Source organism: Crocodylus porosus, unplaced genomic scaffold (assembly GCF_001723895.1).
Source record: "Crocodylus porosus isolate Cpor-Errol unplaced genomic scaffold, CroPor_comp1, whole genome shotgun sequence".
Taxonomy (NCBI): Eukaryota; Metazoa; Chordata; order Crocodylia; family Crocodylidae; genus Crocodylus; species Crocodylus porosus.
The window spans coordinates 6,379,372-6,398,849 of record NW_017728949.1 but is presented as its reverse complement, the minus strand read 5'-3'; the positions used below and the strand labels follow the sequence as shown (position 1 = coordinate 6,398,849).

General features: G+C 43.8%; 1 protein-coding gene across 5 annotated transcripts in view; it reads right to left on the bottom strand.

The window, feature by feature from the left end:
* ADAM23 (ADAM metallopeptidase domain 23) overlaps positions 1-19,478 on the bottom strand; it is a 199,573-nt gene that overhangs the window by 85,458 nt on the left and 94,637 nt on the right. For all 5 annotated transcript variants that reach the window (XR_002104497.1, XM_019554063.1, XM_019554062.1 and 2 more), the window contains exons 4-6: positions 16,453-16,516; positions 2,461-2,543; positions 1,334-1,397 (exon numbers count right to left, since the gene is read on the bottom strand). Coding sequence is in view for 4 of the 5 variants with exons in the window: in XM_019554063.1 (XP_019409608.1) it covers positions 1,334-1,397; positions 2,461-2,543; positions 16,453-16,516 (211 nt within the window). In the remaining variant the exon portion in view is untranslated. The remainder of the gene's footprint in view (positions 1-1,333; positions 1,398-2,460; positions 2,544-16,452; positions 16,517-19,478) is intronic.

The following is a 19,478-nucleotide window of genomic DNA, read 5'->3' as shown; positions in this document are numbered from 1 at the left end:
ATGCGTTTCAATACTGACAAGTGCAGGGTGCTGCACTTAGGCAGTAGAAACCAGCAGCACACTTACAGAATGGGAAACTCCCTTCTTGAGAGCACAGAGGCAGAAAGGGATCTTGGAGTCATTACTGACTCCAAGATGAACATGGACTGACAATGCGAGGTCACGGTTGGCAGGGCTAACCAGACCTTGTCGTGCATCCACAGGTGCATCTCAAGTACAGCCAAGGAGGTGATCCTCCCCTTCTATGCAACTCTGGTCAGGCCACAGCTGGAGTACTGCATCCAGTTCTATGCGCCTCAATTCAGGAGGGATGTGGACAACATTGAGAGAGAGACTGCAGGACCTGAACCTGTTCAGCCTTCGCAAGAGAAGGCTGAAGGGGGACCTGGTGACTGTCTATAAACTCACTAGAGGGGGACCAGAAGGGTTTGGGAGAGACCTTGTTTCCCCCTGGCATAACAAGGAATAATGGACACAAGTTCTGGAGAGTAGGTTTAGATTAGACATCCGCAAGAACTACTTCACAGTTAAGGCGGCTAGGAGCTGGAACCAACCTTCAAGGGAAGTGGTGCTGGCTCCTACCCTGGTGGTCTTTAAGAAGAGGCTTGATGCCTACCTGGCTGGACTCACTTGAGTCCAGTTTTTCTCCCGCCCAGGCGGCGGGTTGGACTTGAAGATCTACAAGGTCCCTTCCGACCCTTCTTCTATGATTCTATGATAATGTACTTGGAAAATATCCAAACAGGCATTTCATTTTGGTCATTATAAGTAATTTTACTGAGAAAAATATTCTTGTCCAAACACTTCTTTTCCAAAATTCCATCTAGGCACATTAATTTTACACTACCCATAAAAAAAAAACCCTACTTTTTTCTCTATCTTGAATCTGAAGTATCGGCGTTAAAAGATGAGGCTGCTGTCCTCCTGGAGGAGGATCTCTGAATGGTCTACATATCTTCTTAATTGCAAGGAAAAACAGAATTCAGTCCAAGTTACCCTGACAGACACATGGTCAGCTTTCAACCAAAAGCAAATTTCACATATAGTTGGCATTTAACTACAGAATACAATTTTATATAAAAGAAGCCTTGTTCCAGTTGGGAAATAATTTGGCAAGTATTCTCTGTGGCAATGAAATATTACTCTAATAATCATTAATTATCTATAATTGCAAATTACCTGCAAGAAACAAATTCAAAGCAGGTACTCAGAAGAGTATTTTTATTATTTTATATGAATGAACCCGCTAATACAATTATTTATTATTCATTTCCAATATGCTATTGAGGTAACACTACCAAACCAAGAATCAGACAGTTCAAAAGACACTTACTGAACTATGGGTTAGATCCTTTGGTTCTATCAAGTACACATAAGTACTATCTTCAAATATGCCACTAAAATAAGAGAAAGAAAAAAAAGTAGAAATTTAGGAACATTACAGCAACCGAGAAATAATTTAAACTGAACAAATAGTTTGGGGTAAAAGTATTCCACCTTCAGGCCTGGCAAAAAGTTGTTATAAAATAAATCCACCACTGTATCTTGCAAGATATAGTAGTAATGCACTTGAGCAAAATGAGTTTCGTATTTTTCAGTGTACTTGATAATGGCACACCTGATAATAATGAAGAGTAAAGATTTAGAGAATGGCTTTCCTAGCACACCAGTTAATCTCAGAAAATAAACACAGATGTGTTTCCTACACAATCAGCAAAGAACTCTACTGATAAACTACAATCTTACTTTATACCCCAACCAAAAAACCCCCCAACAGATTAATTTTTCCAAATTATATCTATATACCTAAGTAATCACAGTAATATCAAAAGAATCACAATAAGGACTGATATGTGATTCTTGTCCACGCTTTTAATCTCTTATTGACTGAAGAACCTTAATGAACACATTTTTTTCCTATTTACAATTTGCAAAGGTTTCACCCATGAGAAACAAAAATCTTTAATTCCACTGGTGTTCAAAAATGGCTTAATTGTAGTGGTAAAGCCTGGTTGGCTTTAAAGCCAGCCTCTGTACAATATAATCTGTAAAAGCTTCCTCACGTTGTCCTACCAATGGCACCTCAGTCCTGTTTCACGACATTTCTGTCTGATCTCCTGTGAGGAAGACACTATAGGACACTGCAAAACTAAAAGAAAACAGAAAAATCATTCTGGAGATACAGAGAAGCCATCAATCAAAAGTCAGGGTGGAGGGCATAACTAGTCTAAAAATGTGTTTCTTAGCTGATCGTGGTAAGTAAGAAACCAGCATAAAATGCTCTAGGACCACTAAAGCACTACAAGCTGTTCTTTAGCTGAGATTACACAGCCTGTATTTCTGAATGACAAAATGCTTGAGCACTTGGGGAGTTTCAGTTTGTCTCATGTTAACAGGTGAGACCCAAGAGCAGCAATCAGGTAACAGAGTTGCTTTTAAGAAATGAAGACTTGCACTTACTGGAGGCCATTGCATGTTGAAAGGGCAACTTTGGAGATCTTGATACCTCTAATGTTCCCATGATAATAACAGTGCTCTCCGCCCTAAGGATGTTAAAGAAAAAATAAACAATTACTTTCAGACATTTCCCTTACACTGGAATAACTAACTGATCCTTTGCTGATGAAGAAATTTGGGTAAGAGCCTAATTCAGGGGTGGGCAAAATACAGCGTGCAGGCTGAATCCAGCCTGCCAAATGATTTTACCTGGCCCATGGCTGCTCCTCTGAAGGAGAACTGTATCTGACCCATGGCTGCCCTGGAATTCGGTGCCTTTGCTCTTCTCCCTTCCTCATACCAGCCTGCTGCAGCAGCAGCAGTAACTCACTCCCCTCCCTGGCTAGCCCGTGTTGTCCCACCTCCCCAATGTACATCCAAAGCAGGGAGCATGGAGCTCCTGGCTACGCTTCTGACCCTGACAAATGGAATCTCAGGTAAGGTTCTCCCTGCTGGGGGGAGGAGGTGCAGAGGGAAGAAGGCCAGGGCCTGGTAGGAGTACAGGTGCCGCTAACACAGTGGCATGCCATGTTCCTGCGCAAAGCTGCACCACGTAGCCTCAGCTGGAACAGCTGGCATGGTTCCTGCCCAACCCTGGCTTGGTTTCTGCCTGACCCTAAGTCCCCAGTACTTGCCTGGGTTGGACAGGAATGGCACCAGCTGCACCTACATGGTCCATTGTGGCATGCAGGAACACAGAGCAGCACTGGCTTGGTCACTTGCTGGGGACACAGGTGCTGACTCGGAGCAGGGGAGGGGTTACAGGGAGAAGGGGGCCAGGAGCCACAGGTCATTCAGGCCCAGTTGGGCTGGTGCCACACTGTGTTTCCCCTACTTCTCCCTGCACTTCTTTCCTCACCCCAAATCTCTGGCACGCAGCTGAGTTAGGCAGGAACTGTACCAGCTGCACCCACATGGCCTGAGACAATGCACGGGAATTCAGCACAGCACAAGTTCAGCCTCATGCCAGGGACTCCAGGCAGGGGAAGGGGTGAGAGAGAAGAGAGGAACAAAGATTAGGTTCCCCTAATCACAGTTCTTTCTGCCTTTAGATCAGGGGTGGGCAATTATTTGGGCTGGAAGGCCACATAGGAAGTTTGGGTGAGCTGTTGCAGGATGTGGGGGGTGCTGACCTGGTCCACAACAGCTCACCCAAACTCCCTAAGTGGCCCTCCAGCCAAAATAATTGGCCTAATTCAGGGATCAGCAACCCCTAGCATGCATACTAGAGCATGGCACACGAGGTCATTTTGCTCAGCACACCACAGCTACCCAGGCTCTGGGCAGCTGCTGCCAGCCATGGAGCTGAGCTGCTCACAGAAGGTGATGGGGAACAAGCCCTGATACAAGCAGCCTAGGCTCTGTGGCGGCCAGCAGCTACCCAGAGCTTAGGTTGGGTACAGCAGGCAGCCAGGAGGCTGCAAACAGCTGTACTGGGGTCCAAAGCCTTGGAACTGGCTCCATGGCAGTGACAAGTGCATGTGTACCTCCAGGCAGATGGCAGGGGAAGAGACCAGGGTTGCATTGATCCTGGCCCCTCCCCTGCCATCCACCCAGAGGCGCATGTGCACCTGCCACTAACAATGAGGATTGGGCCCCTCATGGCTTCCCTGCCGTCTACCTCTGCCATGCTAAGGGGAGGCATGGGTCGAGGTTGGGGTGTTTTTGGTACTCAGCCCAAAAACATTGCCCATGGTCTAATTGCTACATTAGCAGTCACCAAGTCTTCTGATTGTTAACAAGAGGGCCTGTGCTGAGCAAAACTTACTTATATATGAACAGAGAGAAGTAGTTAGGCATGTTTGCTTGAAGTCAGGCAGAAGGCAGGTAAAGACACACCTTACAGACTAACTAAATTTAGTAATTCTTTTGCAGGTAGTGTAAATTTAGTTAATCTATAAGGTGCATTTCTACCCTGCCTTTTGCCTCATTTATATATGGCTCCCATAGCAGAGACTAGTTTTCATTTTGTTAATCTATAAAAGGGTTGTCAAATAATCCAGCCCTTTGCTGGACTGGTCTACAAAAAATGCACTGGGACTGACTGCCTGCGCTGCATACAGTGCCTGCAGCACTGGGTCCAGCCCACATGCCATATGCAACAGGTGCCAGCAATGCTTTGGCTTCCACTGCACAGTTCACAGGACAGACTTGGTGCTGCATGCAGGACAGGGGGTCAGTCCTGGGTGCAGACTGCAGGCAGTGTCTTGCTGGACAGGCCCTGCTTGCTGGCTCAGGGACCAGTCCAGATCAGGCTCCAAGCCACCTATGCATGCCAGAGCTAGCACACAGGGTTGGTCCAGCAGGGTGTCCAATGCAACCATGCCATATATTCCTCATGCTGCATGCAGTGCTGGGTCCAGCCTATACATCATGTACAGAGTAAGCCCCAGGGCTAGCATGTGCTGCACACGGGGCATGGACTGAACCAGTCACACACACTGTACTCAGGACAGGGAACCAGCACAGGGTGTGTGCTCAATGCAGCTCCTTACAGGACCAATCCTGTTTACCAGCTCTGGCATGGCCCTGAAGCCAGTGTGCAAAGCTGATCTGGTGCAGGCATCACAAGACAGTGTGTGCAGTACCAGGTCCAGCCCATGTCACATGCAGAGCATAGCACCAGCATCAGTGAGTACCTTATGCAATGTGTGGATTTGGTCCAGAGACCAATGGGTCAGATCTGGCCAGCAGGCTATGTTTGGCCTATAAGTACCTTGCTTTCTGCCTTATTTATGCATGGCTTCCATACATAGCAGAGGTTGTTTTCCTTTCTTAAAGTAACAATGTTTTTAATTATGTTGTTCTTTAAAGAACAGTAATTCTCTAAAAACTGACTCGGTGGAAATGGCATCATGGGGATCCAGGAGTATCACAGTATATCAATAATTTTCAGATTAAAACTGTTGAAATTACATGCAAAATTTTGTTTGCCCTGGGTTTGGCTACAAAAAATTCTGCCTGGAATCCTAAAACCAAGCTTATTTTTGTTTTCCTAAAAATCAATGTCAATAAAACTATTTTGTGACTCGAATTTAGTTAGTAACACTGTTGATGATGTACAAGACAGAGACAGCCCAGCTAAATCATCTAAAACTGTTAACTGCACTATGCCATAATACAAATGTTCCTTTTTTGCAAAAGTAGATATTTTCTAAATACATACAAGCAACAGACCATTTGAATAAAGGGGCTGTTTTTACATACCAGCCTTCAATTTTCAAAGACCCAGCTTTTACTTACAGCTCTAAGAGCCAAAAGTGCATTAGGAACTTTAGTGACAGATAAAAATGTGAAGACCATACCCCAGAGAACTTACAGAGTAAGACTCAAAAGCAACTTAGACACATAAGACCATGTCTATCTTGACATAAAGTGCACATTTAAGCTCACACTGGAGTACAAATCATGACCAGGCCTGTCCACATCTACACACAACTACCAGCACAAACATTCCACCCAACGGAGTACACTAGTTATGTTAGTACTGTTCATACATCATGCTAGAGTGTATATCTCACTGCTCTATGTAGTCCAGGTTCTCTCTCATCTAGTATGATGAAACACTTCTAGTAAGTGGCTGGGGCAGGAAGAAGGCACAGAAGGGAGGGACCAGCCTGACACTGCCATCAACCAAGCTAAACCCAGGTCCTCGTGCACTCACTCCCCATAGTTAGAACCTCTGGAAACAGGCATGGGAAGGAGGGACCTGTCCACTGTCCCCGCTGCCCCTGGTTGACCTAGGCATGGAAGGAGCCCCAGGGCTAATTCTAACCTGCTCCAGCCAGGGGCTGTGTGCAACAGCTGTGAAGAGTCCCAGACTCAGCAGGAGATGAGCAGCACAGGTGAGGCACCCCTTCTTGTGCCTGCTCCCTGCCTGATCCCTCCTGCTTTACCCCAGTAGCCTGGGGGCTCCAACTGCAAGATGCAGCTCCACAGGGTGGAGGACTCCACCAGAAGTGGTGGCAATGAGCAGATACCTGCTACCTTCTTCCTGCCTCTCCCCTTCCTGTTTAGTCCTGCAAGTCTAGGGACTCCAGCTGCAGGGAGCAACTGCACAGGTTGCTGTGCTTGGCTGATAATAACAGTGGTGGCAGACAGGTTCCCTCTTCTTGCAACTACTCCCTGACTGGCCCTTCCCTGAAGGACTGGGGTGTCCCCACTGGCCTGGGGATGGAAAGTTTACTAGACTACACAGGAGAAAGGAGGTGTGACCACACCACCCAGAATTCACCCATGGTTCTGCTCCAAAAGAATGAGCACTGACAAGTGAGACAACAGTGTTTTGCAGGGATGGGATGACCAGCTGTGGCGTCAGACCTCTTGGATGAAGAGGCTGAATTTCCTGGATGTCTACAAGGAGCTTGCCCTGTCCTACATCAGTAGTTAATGCTGAGGGAGTTGTTATCAGTACAAAAATAGGAAACAATTTCAGTCTGGAAGTTGGCAACCCCAGAGGGCTATAGCTCTATGACAAAAAAAAAAATTACGTGGGGGTTATTGAGATAAAGATTTGCAAAGTCATAGGGAGACATCTTTATCTTTGTGCTGTCATTTGGGATAGTCATTGGGACAACCCCAAAATTATAAATGGTTTTCAGAGAATGGGGCTTCTAAACAGCGCCGGGACATAACCTGATGATGGTCTAATCTCCCCATGGAGCCAAAGAGTACACCATCTGCCGTGGATACTCATCCCTGTTTTTGCTGACGGAAAATGGGAAGGTTTATGCACAGTAATGCTGGCAGCACAGGCAGGGTTTATAATGCCAGTATCTTGAGATAATTGGGTGTTTACAAATGTGGCCTTTCAGAAGTCTCATTTCTACACACACAAAAAAAAAGAAAAAAAAATTATTAAAGGGGTATATGGTCCACCTCCATTCTAGGAAACCCTACCTACCTACTTCATCAGCCATAACTGATAAATCCATATACAGAGAACTACAGGTAGCACAGGGCTTTAGCCAAATTTTAAGCACGTGTTTGGTGGCTAACAGGTAGCTCAAGCTGCTTTCAGAGCTGCTAGGGTGCCAGTGTTCCCAATGTCATGTGCGCATTTGTGAAGCCAAAGGCAAGTCATTCATAGTGAGTGGCATAGTGAGTGCTTATCAGCACTTCAAGGATGTCATCCACAGCAGAAGTCTTCCAATTTACTTGTTCACGCCCTGGATCAGCAAGAGAATGGGAAAGTAGGGGTTGTCCTCTGCATCTACACCACTGTCATATGTCCTTGGTGATACAAGCAAGGCTTGTATCAGCTTTGCACTTTTCACACTGATTTTTCCTTAACCTCCCCATCTTGACTAGTAGCCTACAAACACATTGCATAATGGTACATTATCCCTTTTACATATTTACTGTGGTTATATGAAAATATTTTGCAACATGGAACATTTCCAGTTTCTTAGAGTGATTGACGGTGTACTGTCAGAAGAAGCCAGGAGTAGGGTATACTCTGGCTTCACTATACATTGATGTAGCTGTTGGTCACATCTGGCATCTACATGCTCATGGTGCTGTGGTGTGGGAGGAGAATCATGTTCTAGCTTGACTTTGTTTTCCACCAAGAATTGAAAACTTCCAGTGGGCATGCAGCCCAAAACCTTTTCTGTAGAATCAAAGTTCAGTTTACAATAAGTCAATTGCTTGATGCAGAAAGGAACTACATATACAGTCTGTCAACAGAAGAGGTTTTGGACAGTACTGCTATGCTATCATTGGAACCAGACAGAAGGGCATAAACAAATACACATTTGCAGCAATTTCAAAGGGGGATGGGGATGGGACAGACATTGCTGCTGCTGTTATTCTGGAACCATTAGGCAGCACCAGCCTGTAGAGATATAAGTGAGCTAAATCACTTCAACTTTTATTATAGATGAAGCGAGGTTACACTTCTGCTACACTTGCACTGCTACGGAATCATGACAGGGGTTCCTGGTTTTCTCTGTTTAAAAAACACATCTCTGATAAAAAACTGTGCATTCTCTGATTAAAACCCCCCAAAACCACAATTAAAATGAAATGCCACTATATGTATAAGTATCAATTGAACACAATAGTTTTTTGATATATTTACAAATTTTAAAGCAATTTGGAAGTCTACCAGTGCCTCAACCACTACAATAAAATAATTTCTAAGTACCTATAAATTTTGGCATTTGATTTTGGGTATATCATGGAAAATCAGAGCTCCCCTTGCCCCCTTTGCTCACTAGGATACAGATCCATGCCCCTCACTCTCAAAACACCCTGCTGGTGCCCCTCACTCCCAACCGACAGCCCCCTGCCTGAGGGGGTCCCTCAGCTGCCAGGGCTACAAGGCCAAGGACCTGGGTCTGCAGGCCCTGCCCGCTGCCTCCCCCATGGGCAGCACAGAGTAGAGCACACTGGGGGGAGGGCAGGTGTGCACTGCCTACTGTGCGTTCAGGCTCTCCACCCTGCTGCCCTCCTCTCAACAGGTGGGACCCAGTGCAGCAGGGCAGAGCAGGGCTGAGTGGAGAAGCTCCTTGCCACTGACAGCCCTGCACCGCCCTGGCAAAGTGCTGCCTGGCAACAAGGGGCACAACTCCACACACTGCCCCCGTTGCTGCCGGGCAAGTAAGTATTTTTCTCAGGGTTGGAGGCATAAAGTAATAGGAGCTGCCTCCAGTTCAGCTATTCACCACGTTAGCCACCCCACCCCATACTTTCTAAGGACAACTTGTAGATTCTTCAGCACACAACATTGCCCAAGCGATGTACATAGCCCACGAGGTGGTCCTTGGACACCTTGCCAGTCCTTCAGCCTAGTAGGGCTAAATGTGTTTGGCCAACATAGCCACAAACAGGCCTTAGAGATTTCTGGTTCTTCTTCCAATCTGGCTGCTTCATGCCCCCAAAAAGTAGCTCCTCAATTCTACCAGGGCAAACCTCTCACACTCCCAACACAACCCTATGCAGATTCATTTCCTCCCTAGACAGACCTTTGTTTAACCTGCAAATCCCGAGCATTTGCAGTTTTCATTCCACACAGACTGAGAACTAGTCTGGCTCGATCAGCTAGGACTTGAGATTCAGAAACTAGGCAGAGCCAAATGTGAGGGGCCAAACCCATTAGGTTTGGTCCCAATGTACCCTAACATGCACTGACAGGACTAGAACCCTCACAAAATGCAGCTGCATGTCTTTTCTTTTAAAGCACAGTGACAGAAGACGTAACAGCATTCTAGTATTGTAAAAGCTTTAATCTGTCTGTCTGCTTGTAATGCTTTATTCGTGCTCTGATTGGCTGACAAACAGCCAAACAGAGGGTGAAAAAACATTCGGACAGGTAGCAGCATACCCCCATGATGGCAGGGACACAGTGGACAGAGGAGGGTGATGTGAGGCCAGCCCAGCTGGCCTCGCCCCCCCCCCCCCCCTACAGGTGGTGACGAAGGAGGAGGAGGGGCCAAGGCCACCAGAGCTAGCCTTGCCCCGCCCCCTTGCTCTGTGGAGGTGACGGTGCAGGGGAAAGCAGAGTTAGGATGCTACGTGGTGGGGGGGGAAGTGGCCACCAGTGCTGGCCTCAGCCCGCCCCTCCCTGCACTTCCATCATCGCGGCGTGCAGGGCCAACATGGGCTGATGCTGCAGCAGTGGAGGGGGAGTGGGCCTGATGCAGGCAGGGGTGGGGGAGGAGGAGCAGGCATGTCGTGGCAGTGGTGGTGGCAGTGGAGGAGTGGGCCTGGCCCCAGGCCTGATGCAGGCAGAGGGGGTTGTGAAGGAGCAAGCCACAGTGGGGGGAGATGCTGGCCCACCGTGGCAGTGTGGGGGGAGCAGTGGGCCTGGCCTGACGTGACAGCAGTGGGGGAGAGCAGGAGCAAGCCTCCTCCCCCACCACCCCTCCCCTGTGTTGGCTTGAAGCCCGTTCCTCCTGTCCACCCACTGCTGCTAGGGCGGCCTGGGCCCGCTGCTCGCCTCACCTGCTGCAGTGGCCTCCCTTCTCCCCACCCTTTGGCCCAGTCTTCCCCTGCATCAGGCCTGGGCCCACTCCTCCCCTCCCCCCGCCACTGCAGGAGTGGGCCCAGGCCCCAAGCAGCAGGAAGGAAGGGTGTAGCAGGCCCGGAAAGGGCTCCATCCCCACCCACTCCCCCTGGTCATTCTTGACGGGCAGTTGGCTAGTCTTTCACATAACTGCCTAGTGAGTAAAGCACTTGCCCATAAAATGAGAGACCCTGCTCAGCTAGAAGGGGTTCAAATCCACATTGCTTATCATCTAAGAGAGTGCTCTACCCACCAACCTGAAACTTGCAGTGGAGGGTGAATTTGTCTGTGACAGGGGTGGGCAATTATTTTAGCTGGAAGGCCGCTTAACGACTTTTGATTCGCTGTTGAGGGCTGTAGGGTAACCCTGACTCTTGACAAGTGCCCTGATTGCCATCTTGGGACCAGAAGTCCCACCCCAACCCCTGACCTTAGCCACCAAAAGTCCCCACCCTCCACCCCTGAAAGACTCCTTTTGGGAGGCAGGTTTGCCATCTTGGAACCAGAAAAAAAAATCATATACTAAAAAATCATACATCTACTATTACATAATTTAATTCTACTTCAAAAAATATTTTTGTCCTGATTTACGTGTGTTTGCATAGTGTATACAGAGGTGACTGCATAATAGCTCAAAATAAAGTCTTACTCTTGTATACTGTACATGGGGGATGTTGGGGGGTCGTGAAGGGGTGTTGGGGGACGGGAGTGCCCCCCCCACTAAACTGTGAGAGGTATGGGGTCAGTCACAGGTTAGTGAGTAAAGAAATGTCTCATTCACAGAGTGGGTGAACAACCCCCACTACTGGCAGCAGCAGCATCATGCAGCAGCAGCAGCACGTGGCAGGCTTTTGGGGTGCTCCTCGCCCACTGCAGGCAGAGTTCCTCAATGCCACACAGCTCTGGCTGAATCCATGAGCTGCACGTGACTGCACAGAGCCGGACTGGCCTGACTTGCTCGCATGCCTCTTCAAAACAGATCAGGCTGGCTCCATGCCAGTACATGGGACTCCTAACACTGCAGGCAGGAGCCACACCCAGTTGGGCCAGGCCAGCTCCTTGCCTCCACATGGGGCTTCCAGCACTCCAGTGGGAAGCCTCACATGTAGGCACAAAGCCCACCCATCCTGAAGGTGTGAGAACTGGGAGCTGCATGGAGTCATGCACCATTGGGTCAGGCAGGCTCCATGCCTCCACGTGCAGCTCTCCACTGGAGTGCTGGAAGCCCTATGTGGGGGTGCAGAGCCAACCCAGCCTAGCCCAATGTCATACGGCTCCTGCCATGCTCCTCCTGCTAGCATGGAGCCAGCTTGGTCCAGCTCAAAGGCTCATGCCAGTGGCACAAGCGGGCTCTGTGCTGCCCATTGCAGCTCCCAGGATTCAGCCAGAGCCACATGCTGCCAGGGAGGCTCTGCCTGCGACAAACCAGGAGTGCCTTCAATGGCCCACCACCTGCTGCTGCTGCCAGCAATGGGGGTTGTGCACCTACTCTGTGAATGAGACTTTTTATGCATTAACCAGTGACTAAGCCCATACCTGTTCCACAGTACCAAAAATAAATTGTGTGAAGGCTGATTCTGCCTGACTCATTTGGGGGAGCCGGGAAAGGAAATATGGCCTACATAAAAGAAAGGCAAAAAACTGAGCAACCTTCAGTATTGAAATAATTTATTTTAAGAGACTATCAAATAAACTTAGGAGTAAAAGAGAAAACTATCTCCAAGTAGCAGAACAACATAAAATATGAAACATGTGGAAGATAGAACAAAAGTATCACCAAATCAAAATGGCAAATATTATCAAACTGTTCTTCAAAGTGTCAAAAAATGTATACAATTTTGGTTACAACATATTAATGATCCAGATACAAGATATTCATTTTCAAACCATCAATTTCTTGCTTCAAGGTAAGGCCATTTTAAAATGCTGTATTCCTTAGTCATTTTTATACAGCTAAGCTATACCACTTCTCATGCATATTTTGATTTTCCTCCTGTTCCCTAATCCCTTCTATTTAATTTCTATACACAGTGGAAGTAGAGCAGCACAAGGGTATTAATAATTTTCATTCTGACTATACATAATCAAGCTTCTATAAAAAAAAAAAAAAAAAAGGAAAATCTCCAGAGTACCCTATGTATTCTGTATTTCAGGCAATTGCACACATACCAACAAATTACTAGAACAAAATCTAAATCCATTATCTCTATACTGATAGGCTTAAAATCTAATTCTATCCTTATTGCTGGATAGGAGAATTACTAATCCGAAAATACCATGAGCCATTGAGGGATAATTTGCTGGGACTGTTAAGAGTCTTAAGGAACTGCCCATTGTGAAAAAGGATGGTAAATCTTACACCATGTGAATAGTTTAATGCAGTAAACAAGTAGAGTGCATTTATTTTTTATTATTAGAAATCTGGCAGCAAGAGCAAGATTAGGAATGATTCAAGCCGTACTTATTCAGAAAGAATATACTAATCCCACTCTAAAAATTTCAAGAGCCTAAACACAGGAGAAAGTATTTAAAATTTAGAAATTTCTTAATATCAGATACTTAGCTGTCATGGGCCAGTGGGGCACCACTGATGTCAACAGAGCTTTATCAGTTAAGGGCCCAGTCTTTAATATCTGCCAACAATCCCAGCTAAAGTCAAGGCAAAAATGTGCTGGCAATAGTTTTATTGAAAAAGTTGCAGTATAGTACAGCTGTATTATACACACATCATTTACTACATATACTATTCAACCTCAAAACATTTTCACTAAAATTTTGTATGCCAGTTGGATTCAAACCAGCACAATTAGTTTTTAGTCTCATCATTTCCTCCATTATTCTAATCTATCATACAGTATGAGGAATCATTATGCTTTTAATTAAATATTTTAATTAAATATTAACACCAGCATCATATTAATTTTGTATTTGTATTTATTATTTATTCTTTCATTTAAAATCTAAACAGATATAGAACAGGCTTTATTGTGCACAATTAGGTTCATGTATTCTAACATGAAGTCAAGTTCAGTCATGACACTATTTACTCAAACATGCAACATGCAATGGTCCAACTTCTGTGGAGAGCTTCCAGAACCAACCCTACTTGAACAATTCCTTTTAACAGCTAAACTTTTTAAACCTTTCTTACACACAGCTTCATAAACATTATTCACGTTAGTAAGTGATACACATTTTCTTCCTAGATGCTTTCACTCCTATAAATATATCATATTTCTAGAAAGAGGAAGACTTATCAAGATTTCACTCTTCTAAATTCAGAGAAACAGTTTACTACTTACCTGTATCTAAAAAAAAGTAAACAGATTTTAAAACCCTAAGAAATGTCCCTTGCTTGATTCTCCTCCAGAATAAATTCTTTGTATTTTTTCTAAACATGTGTTAATGATGCCTCTTGTGAATTATATGACCTCAAGAGCCCTATTAGCGTTTCTAAATCAATTGACTCAGAAAATATCCCCTAGGAAGTTTGGATCAAGTTACTGCAGCATACAAAGGTGGCCCATTTGCTGAGTCTAAAGTTCTAATATAATCCTCCAGTCAGACTCATGATTCAGCAACCGCACTGCTCAATGCTGGTGCTGCAGCATACAATTGCTTGAGTTTGTGGAAATGCCAGAAGGAATTGTTTTCTTGCTTCATTTAGCATTTTTGCTTGCTCTCCTGAGTACTGAGTCTTAATGAAATGAAGCAAATCCCTTCATATGTCGCAAGACACTTTGCCCATTGGAAAAAATTATGTACTGAAACACTTGCAATAAATTATTTTAAATTTTGCACACATGCAATATTTGGACTCTGAGATTCTCAATAATAAAGGTCATAACAATCAACCACACATAGAATGAACTTCGCCTTGGACTTGAAATGATCTATTGAAGACCTGCCTTACACTCAAAAGCTTGTCTAAACTTAATCCCAAGCATACATTTGGTCCAATAAAAGCTATGACCCCAAAAAACCTTGCCTATTGGATTTGAGGGCATAAATGGAACTGATGTGTTGCACTGGGCATAAATGGGACTGATGTGTTGCACTGGTCTTTTTCTGCCCTCTGACTTCCACATATAAGTAGGGGTCTACTGAATTCACAGTTTCGCAGTTTTTGTGGAAACCACAAAAAACCCAGCTTTATATGTGATCATCAGGAAACTGCACTGGCCACTATTCATATAATACATTGTTTTAGAATGCCCCAGTACTTACTGCAACCCAAGGACAACATAACAGACACTGTAGCCATAAATCATGTGATTGAAAGTTACTGTCCGCTAGTAACGTAGACAAAGTGAAGGCACCAGTCAGTGAGGTGAAAACGTTTCTATTAAGGTTAGCATTAATAAGTATTTCCAAACTTTTTGCAGAATGCTATATATAATAATAAATTATGATGATATGTTATAATTTGTATACAGTATGAATCGTATTTATATTTAAATTTCATATTTAGATTTATAATAATATGATAAATTATATGATATAATTTACTTCTCATGTAATTTACTATTAAATTATATGGTATATGCCTCTCTGCCAATCAGCGGCGAGAGGTTAGGCTATAGGGAAACGCACATGAAATCTGCACCGTGATCAAGCCACAAAAACTTCTTTGTCTTGTCAGGAGTTAAGTAGACCCCACATATAAGGGCTCACCATTTCTACTGTTGTCTGGCATTTGTAGCAACTGTAAAATTCCACGACCCCAGTCAGTTTAAAGAAGAAAATTTTGCCCTTGAAAACATATTTCATATCATTGCCTCTGTATCTGCTTTTTCTCATTCTAGTACTTGAGCAATCTTTGTTATTTCCTCTACAGCAAACAAAACCATGCTTATTTTTGTTCCCCTTCCCTACTTATAAAGGACTATGCTGTGAAACACTCTCTGTCTTTGGAATGTCTTTTATTGAATCAACTGTAGAGTTAAAAGAGATGTTAGATGAGCACGGACTTTCAGGCTTTCTCAGGTCTGGGAAAACAGCATGTACAGCTTAAGCTAAATATCAGAGAACTAGAACTCTTGGTCTAATGAAAGGTATCATTTTGGAACCAAGAGTTCTAGTTTTTTGTATGCCTTCTTGTCTCAGACTAACACAGGTATCAAGTACACCCCTGAAACATGGAAGATGCTGAATTTTAGCCAATTTTGGATTTTAAACTTTTAAACTCCTTTTACATGTGGAGTTAAACACAAACCATTGTCTTATCTAATATTTAGCTTAGGCTGTACCAGTTTCTAAAAAAACTTGTCTAACATCTGAACCACACAGCTGGTTCTGTAAAAGATATCACCAAGAAACCCTTACTGCTGGCATATTTCCTGAACCATCATGGACAAAAACAACACTGTTTGGAATGAAATTTATCTCTGTTCAAAATATCACTTAAATTCAAAGTAGGTTCTAATTTTAAAAATTAAGTTGAATTCAAGCAGTTTTGCACCATCTTAGAGGAGTTTCACTCTATATGTATTTTTCTGTCATAATGTAATAACTCTTGCCAAGAAAAATCATTGCAAGTCTAGTAACATATTTTCATTCTCATGTAGCCTTGTGCTAAAGGACATACAAATAATTAATGATGGGTGTAGTGACAGTGACCTCAGGTATGAGTATGACCAAAAAAAAAAAAAAAAAATCACAAAACTATACTTTCTAAAGTATTGTGTGGGGGCTTTTCTCACCATCAGTTCTGCTAAGTAAGCAGTAATTTCTTTAAAAACTTTTACTTGTAGCTAGTGGCCAAACTTTTTACAATTTTTCTCCTCATTAACAGAAGAGTCTTCATAAACTGAACAAAATTATAAAGCTCCCTTATGTAAGTGGAAAATACTTTCTGATAGTTAAAAAAATCTCAAACAATGAAGAAAGTGTGCATATTATTGTGCACTTAGGGAAAACAATTTTCTTCTACTGAGTATATACAATACCTTAGAAAGTTTTTGTTTTCCATCTTCATAATGAATCTCCACATAATTGGAAGATAACAAATCACTGTAAAGGAAAGGGAAAGGTTTAGATATAGAGTTTTTAAACAGCAACACAAGAAAATGTTAATATAATTTATTGCCACCATTTTATCATTTCATTTGAAATTCCTGAATGACTGTTTCTGTCCTAGGGAAAGTGGGGCAGGGTGACATTGGAGACTAACTGGTTCAGGGAAACCTGACCTTCCATAGGCAACAACCTATTCTGTCATCTGAAAGCTCATGCCTATGAAAGCTCACGCTTCTCAACCAGTTAGTCTCTAAGATGCCACCCTGCCTTACCTTCTTTCTGGTTTCAGGCTCACACTGCTAACCACTTGCCATTTCCTTCTAGTTAAGAATATTAAAGAAAGCAAAACAGTTGTCTTCAGTAAATGGTTTGCTGTTACAATTTGAGGCAGGGAAGTCTTTAGACTTAAAATACTAACTCAGTGGATGAATTTAAATTACATTTGTCTTACAACAGTATGATTCAATTTGCATTTTAAGGGACAAAAAATCTAAACTGGTTTATGAGATGTTTGCTGCTACTAGTTTCGTTTAAAAATATGTTTAGCTGATTATTTTTCATATAATAATATTATTGATATACCACTATCTTTGGATAGAGTGGCGTATAAAGCTAAATAAATGTGCTAACTCTGTAACAGACACATGGGCACAAGCCTGACTTGAACTGTCAAGAGTCTAAACATTCAGAAAGTGAATCAAAGGTTACATATTCACTCTACCTGCCCTTCTTTCTACTTCTCATTTGCTGTGCTCCAGATTGCATCTAAAAACTGAAACCAATAACATGGAAAATTGTTGTCTAATACCATGACCGTGTAAAATTGTTCCCTATCGTTTCACCTCTTTGCATTTTGTTGCCAAGAAACTCCATCTCCCCCTATAAAAATCCCCATTCTGTCTGAGATGAGAAATAAAATATTGCAAAAACCTGTCAGTGGCTTAAGCTGCATACACATGCCCAGTTCAACTTGACTTAACTAAGGTGACTTAAGCCATCTCAGAACATGCATATGTACAGCACCTTTACATGATGGCAGCCATCTTGTAAGCCCTCCCCTGCACTGGCCCCAAAGGGTGTATCCAGACAAGTGTGCATGTGTGTTTCTCTAAGGACAAACAGCAGCAGAACATAGTTTTGCCATTGCTATTTGTCCCTGGAGAAATACCCTGCACACTCTGGCATGCAGCAGATTACCCCAGATGGGGTAGGGAAGGCTGAAGCCACCACCTGGGCTGGCTCCGGCAACATCATCTGGGATCCTGGGGGCCTCCCAGGGCTGTAGCGGTAGCGACCTGAGCACGCGGAGCCTAGCCGGCATCCAGAGCATGGCTCTGACCAGCCAGGCTCTGGTTCTGGGTGGCACACGCTGCAGCCACATGCATCACCCTGTTTTGCTGTTTTTTTGGGGGTTTTTTTAGATATTGGGAGTTCCCAGTATCTAATTTTACCTCTGTGGAGAACCCTTTCACTTGTGTCACATGTGTTTTGTGGTGCCTCAAAAGGTTTGAGGCATCACAAAATGCACATGTGCACTTGTCTGGACACACCCTTAGAGTTGACTTAACTAACGTGACTCAAGATAATACACCTTGGAGATTTATTATCATCTTGCACCACATTTAAGTCAACTCCACTCCACATATGTGTGTATGCTCTGACAGTTAAGTCAACTTAAAAAAGTTAAATCGACTTAACTATCAGAAAGTTAGTATGCATGTATGCACCTATACGCACGCAGCAAGGCTGCTCCAATGTGCTGTAATTACAGTGTACTGGAGCATACTCAATTTCATAGACATTAGACATTAGGGCTGGAAGGGACCTCGGGAGATCATCGAGTCCAGCCCCCAAATTAATCAAGTCTGATGGAGTGTGGTAATTACCATGCTCCAGCAGACTCTAGCATTATGTGCATCAGCTTCCCCGTGCTGGCAAATGGCAGCAGGGGCACTTTAATTAAAGCTCATTTGACGAGCTTTAGTTAAAACACCCCCACCAGCATTTTTCAGTATGGTTACACTGACACACATGATGTTCCAGGCACTTTACTTAGAGCAGATTTCAAAGCCACTCTAACTAAAGTGCCCCCTGCCCTGCCCCAACTCCCAGAGCACATATTTAAATGCCCTTTAAATATGTCTCTACATAGTCTCTACATAAGAGGTGTAGTTTCAACCCCAGTCCTGATTTAGAGCTCAGGATAATCTCTGAGCACTTTGGCCCTGGTACACAGAATGTAAACATGTTTATGGCACTATGCAGGTTATATGGTTATATGCTTATGTAAATACTTAGCTTGATATGGTCCAGAGCACTTAGCATCAGGCAGGATCAAACCCTATGTGCCTAAACCATGATCTATATTGCCTATTACCTAATCAATTATTTGATTGTGTAGCATTCTTCCACCTTCTAACACTTACCCAAACCTATACCCCAATAATATGAAACAGCTCAAAACATCAAATAAGTACTGGGATGATAGGCATTGTGAGAGTTTAAATGACATGTACTGTCCCAATGGAAAATCTTGTAGAAGGTTCACTTGGTGATATAAGGCAGGAGGCTGCCGAGGCCACGAATAAAATAAATAAATATCTTCGTTCATTTTGAAGTAATGGTCTAATGAAATATATCAAAAGGCAAATTTACTACTGAAAGCTATTAACAGGTATCTCAATTTTAGACCATTTTAGACTATTAGCAATCCTTTGGACACTTTTTCTGTAGGACTATTAGTTAATAGATTAATTTACTCATGATACATCTGGCAAATATTATATACAATGGATAATGATTCTCAATCATTCAGGGCCTGGCATGGTGCAGGCACTAAGGTGGCATGCTCGACAGCCCCAGGGTCACAAGTTTAAGGCCATAGCAGAAGCATTCACAGTGTGGCCCTGTCAGATTCCAATGAATCTGTGAATTCTGCTAAATACCTTGTCACAAG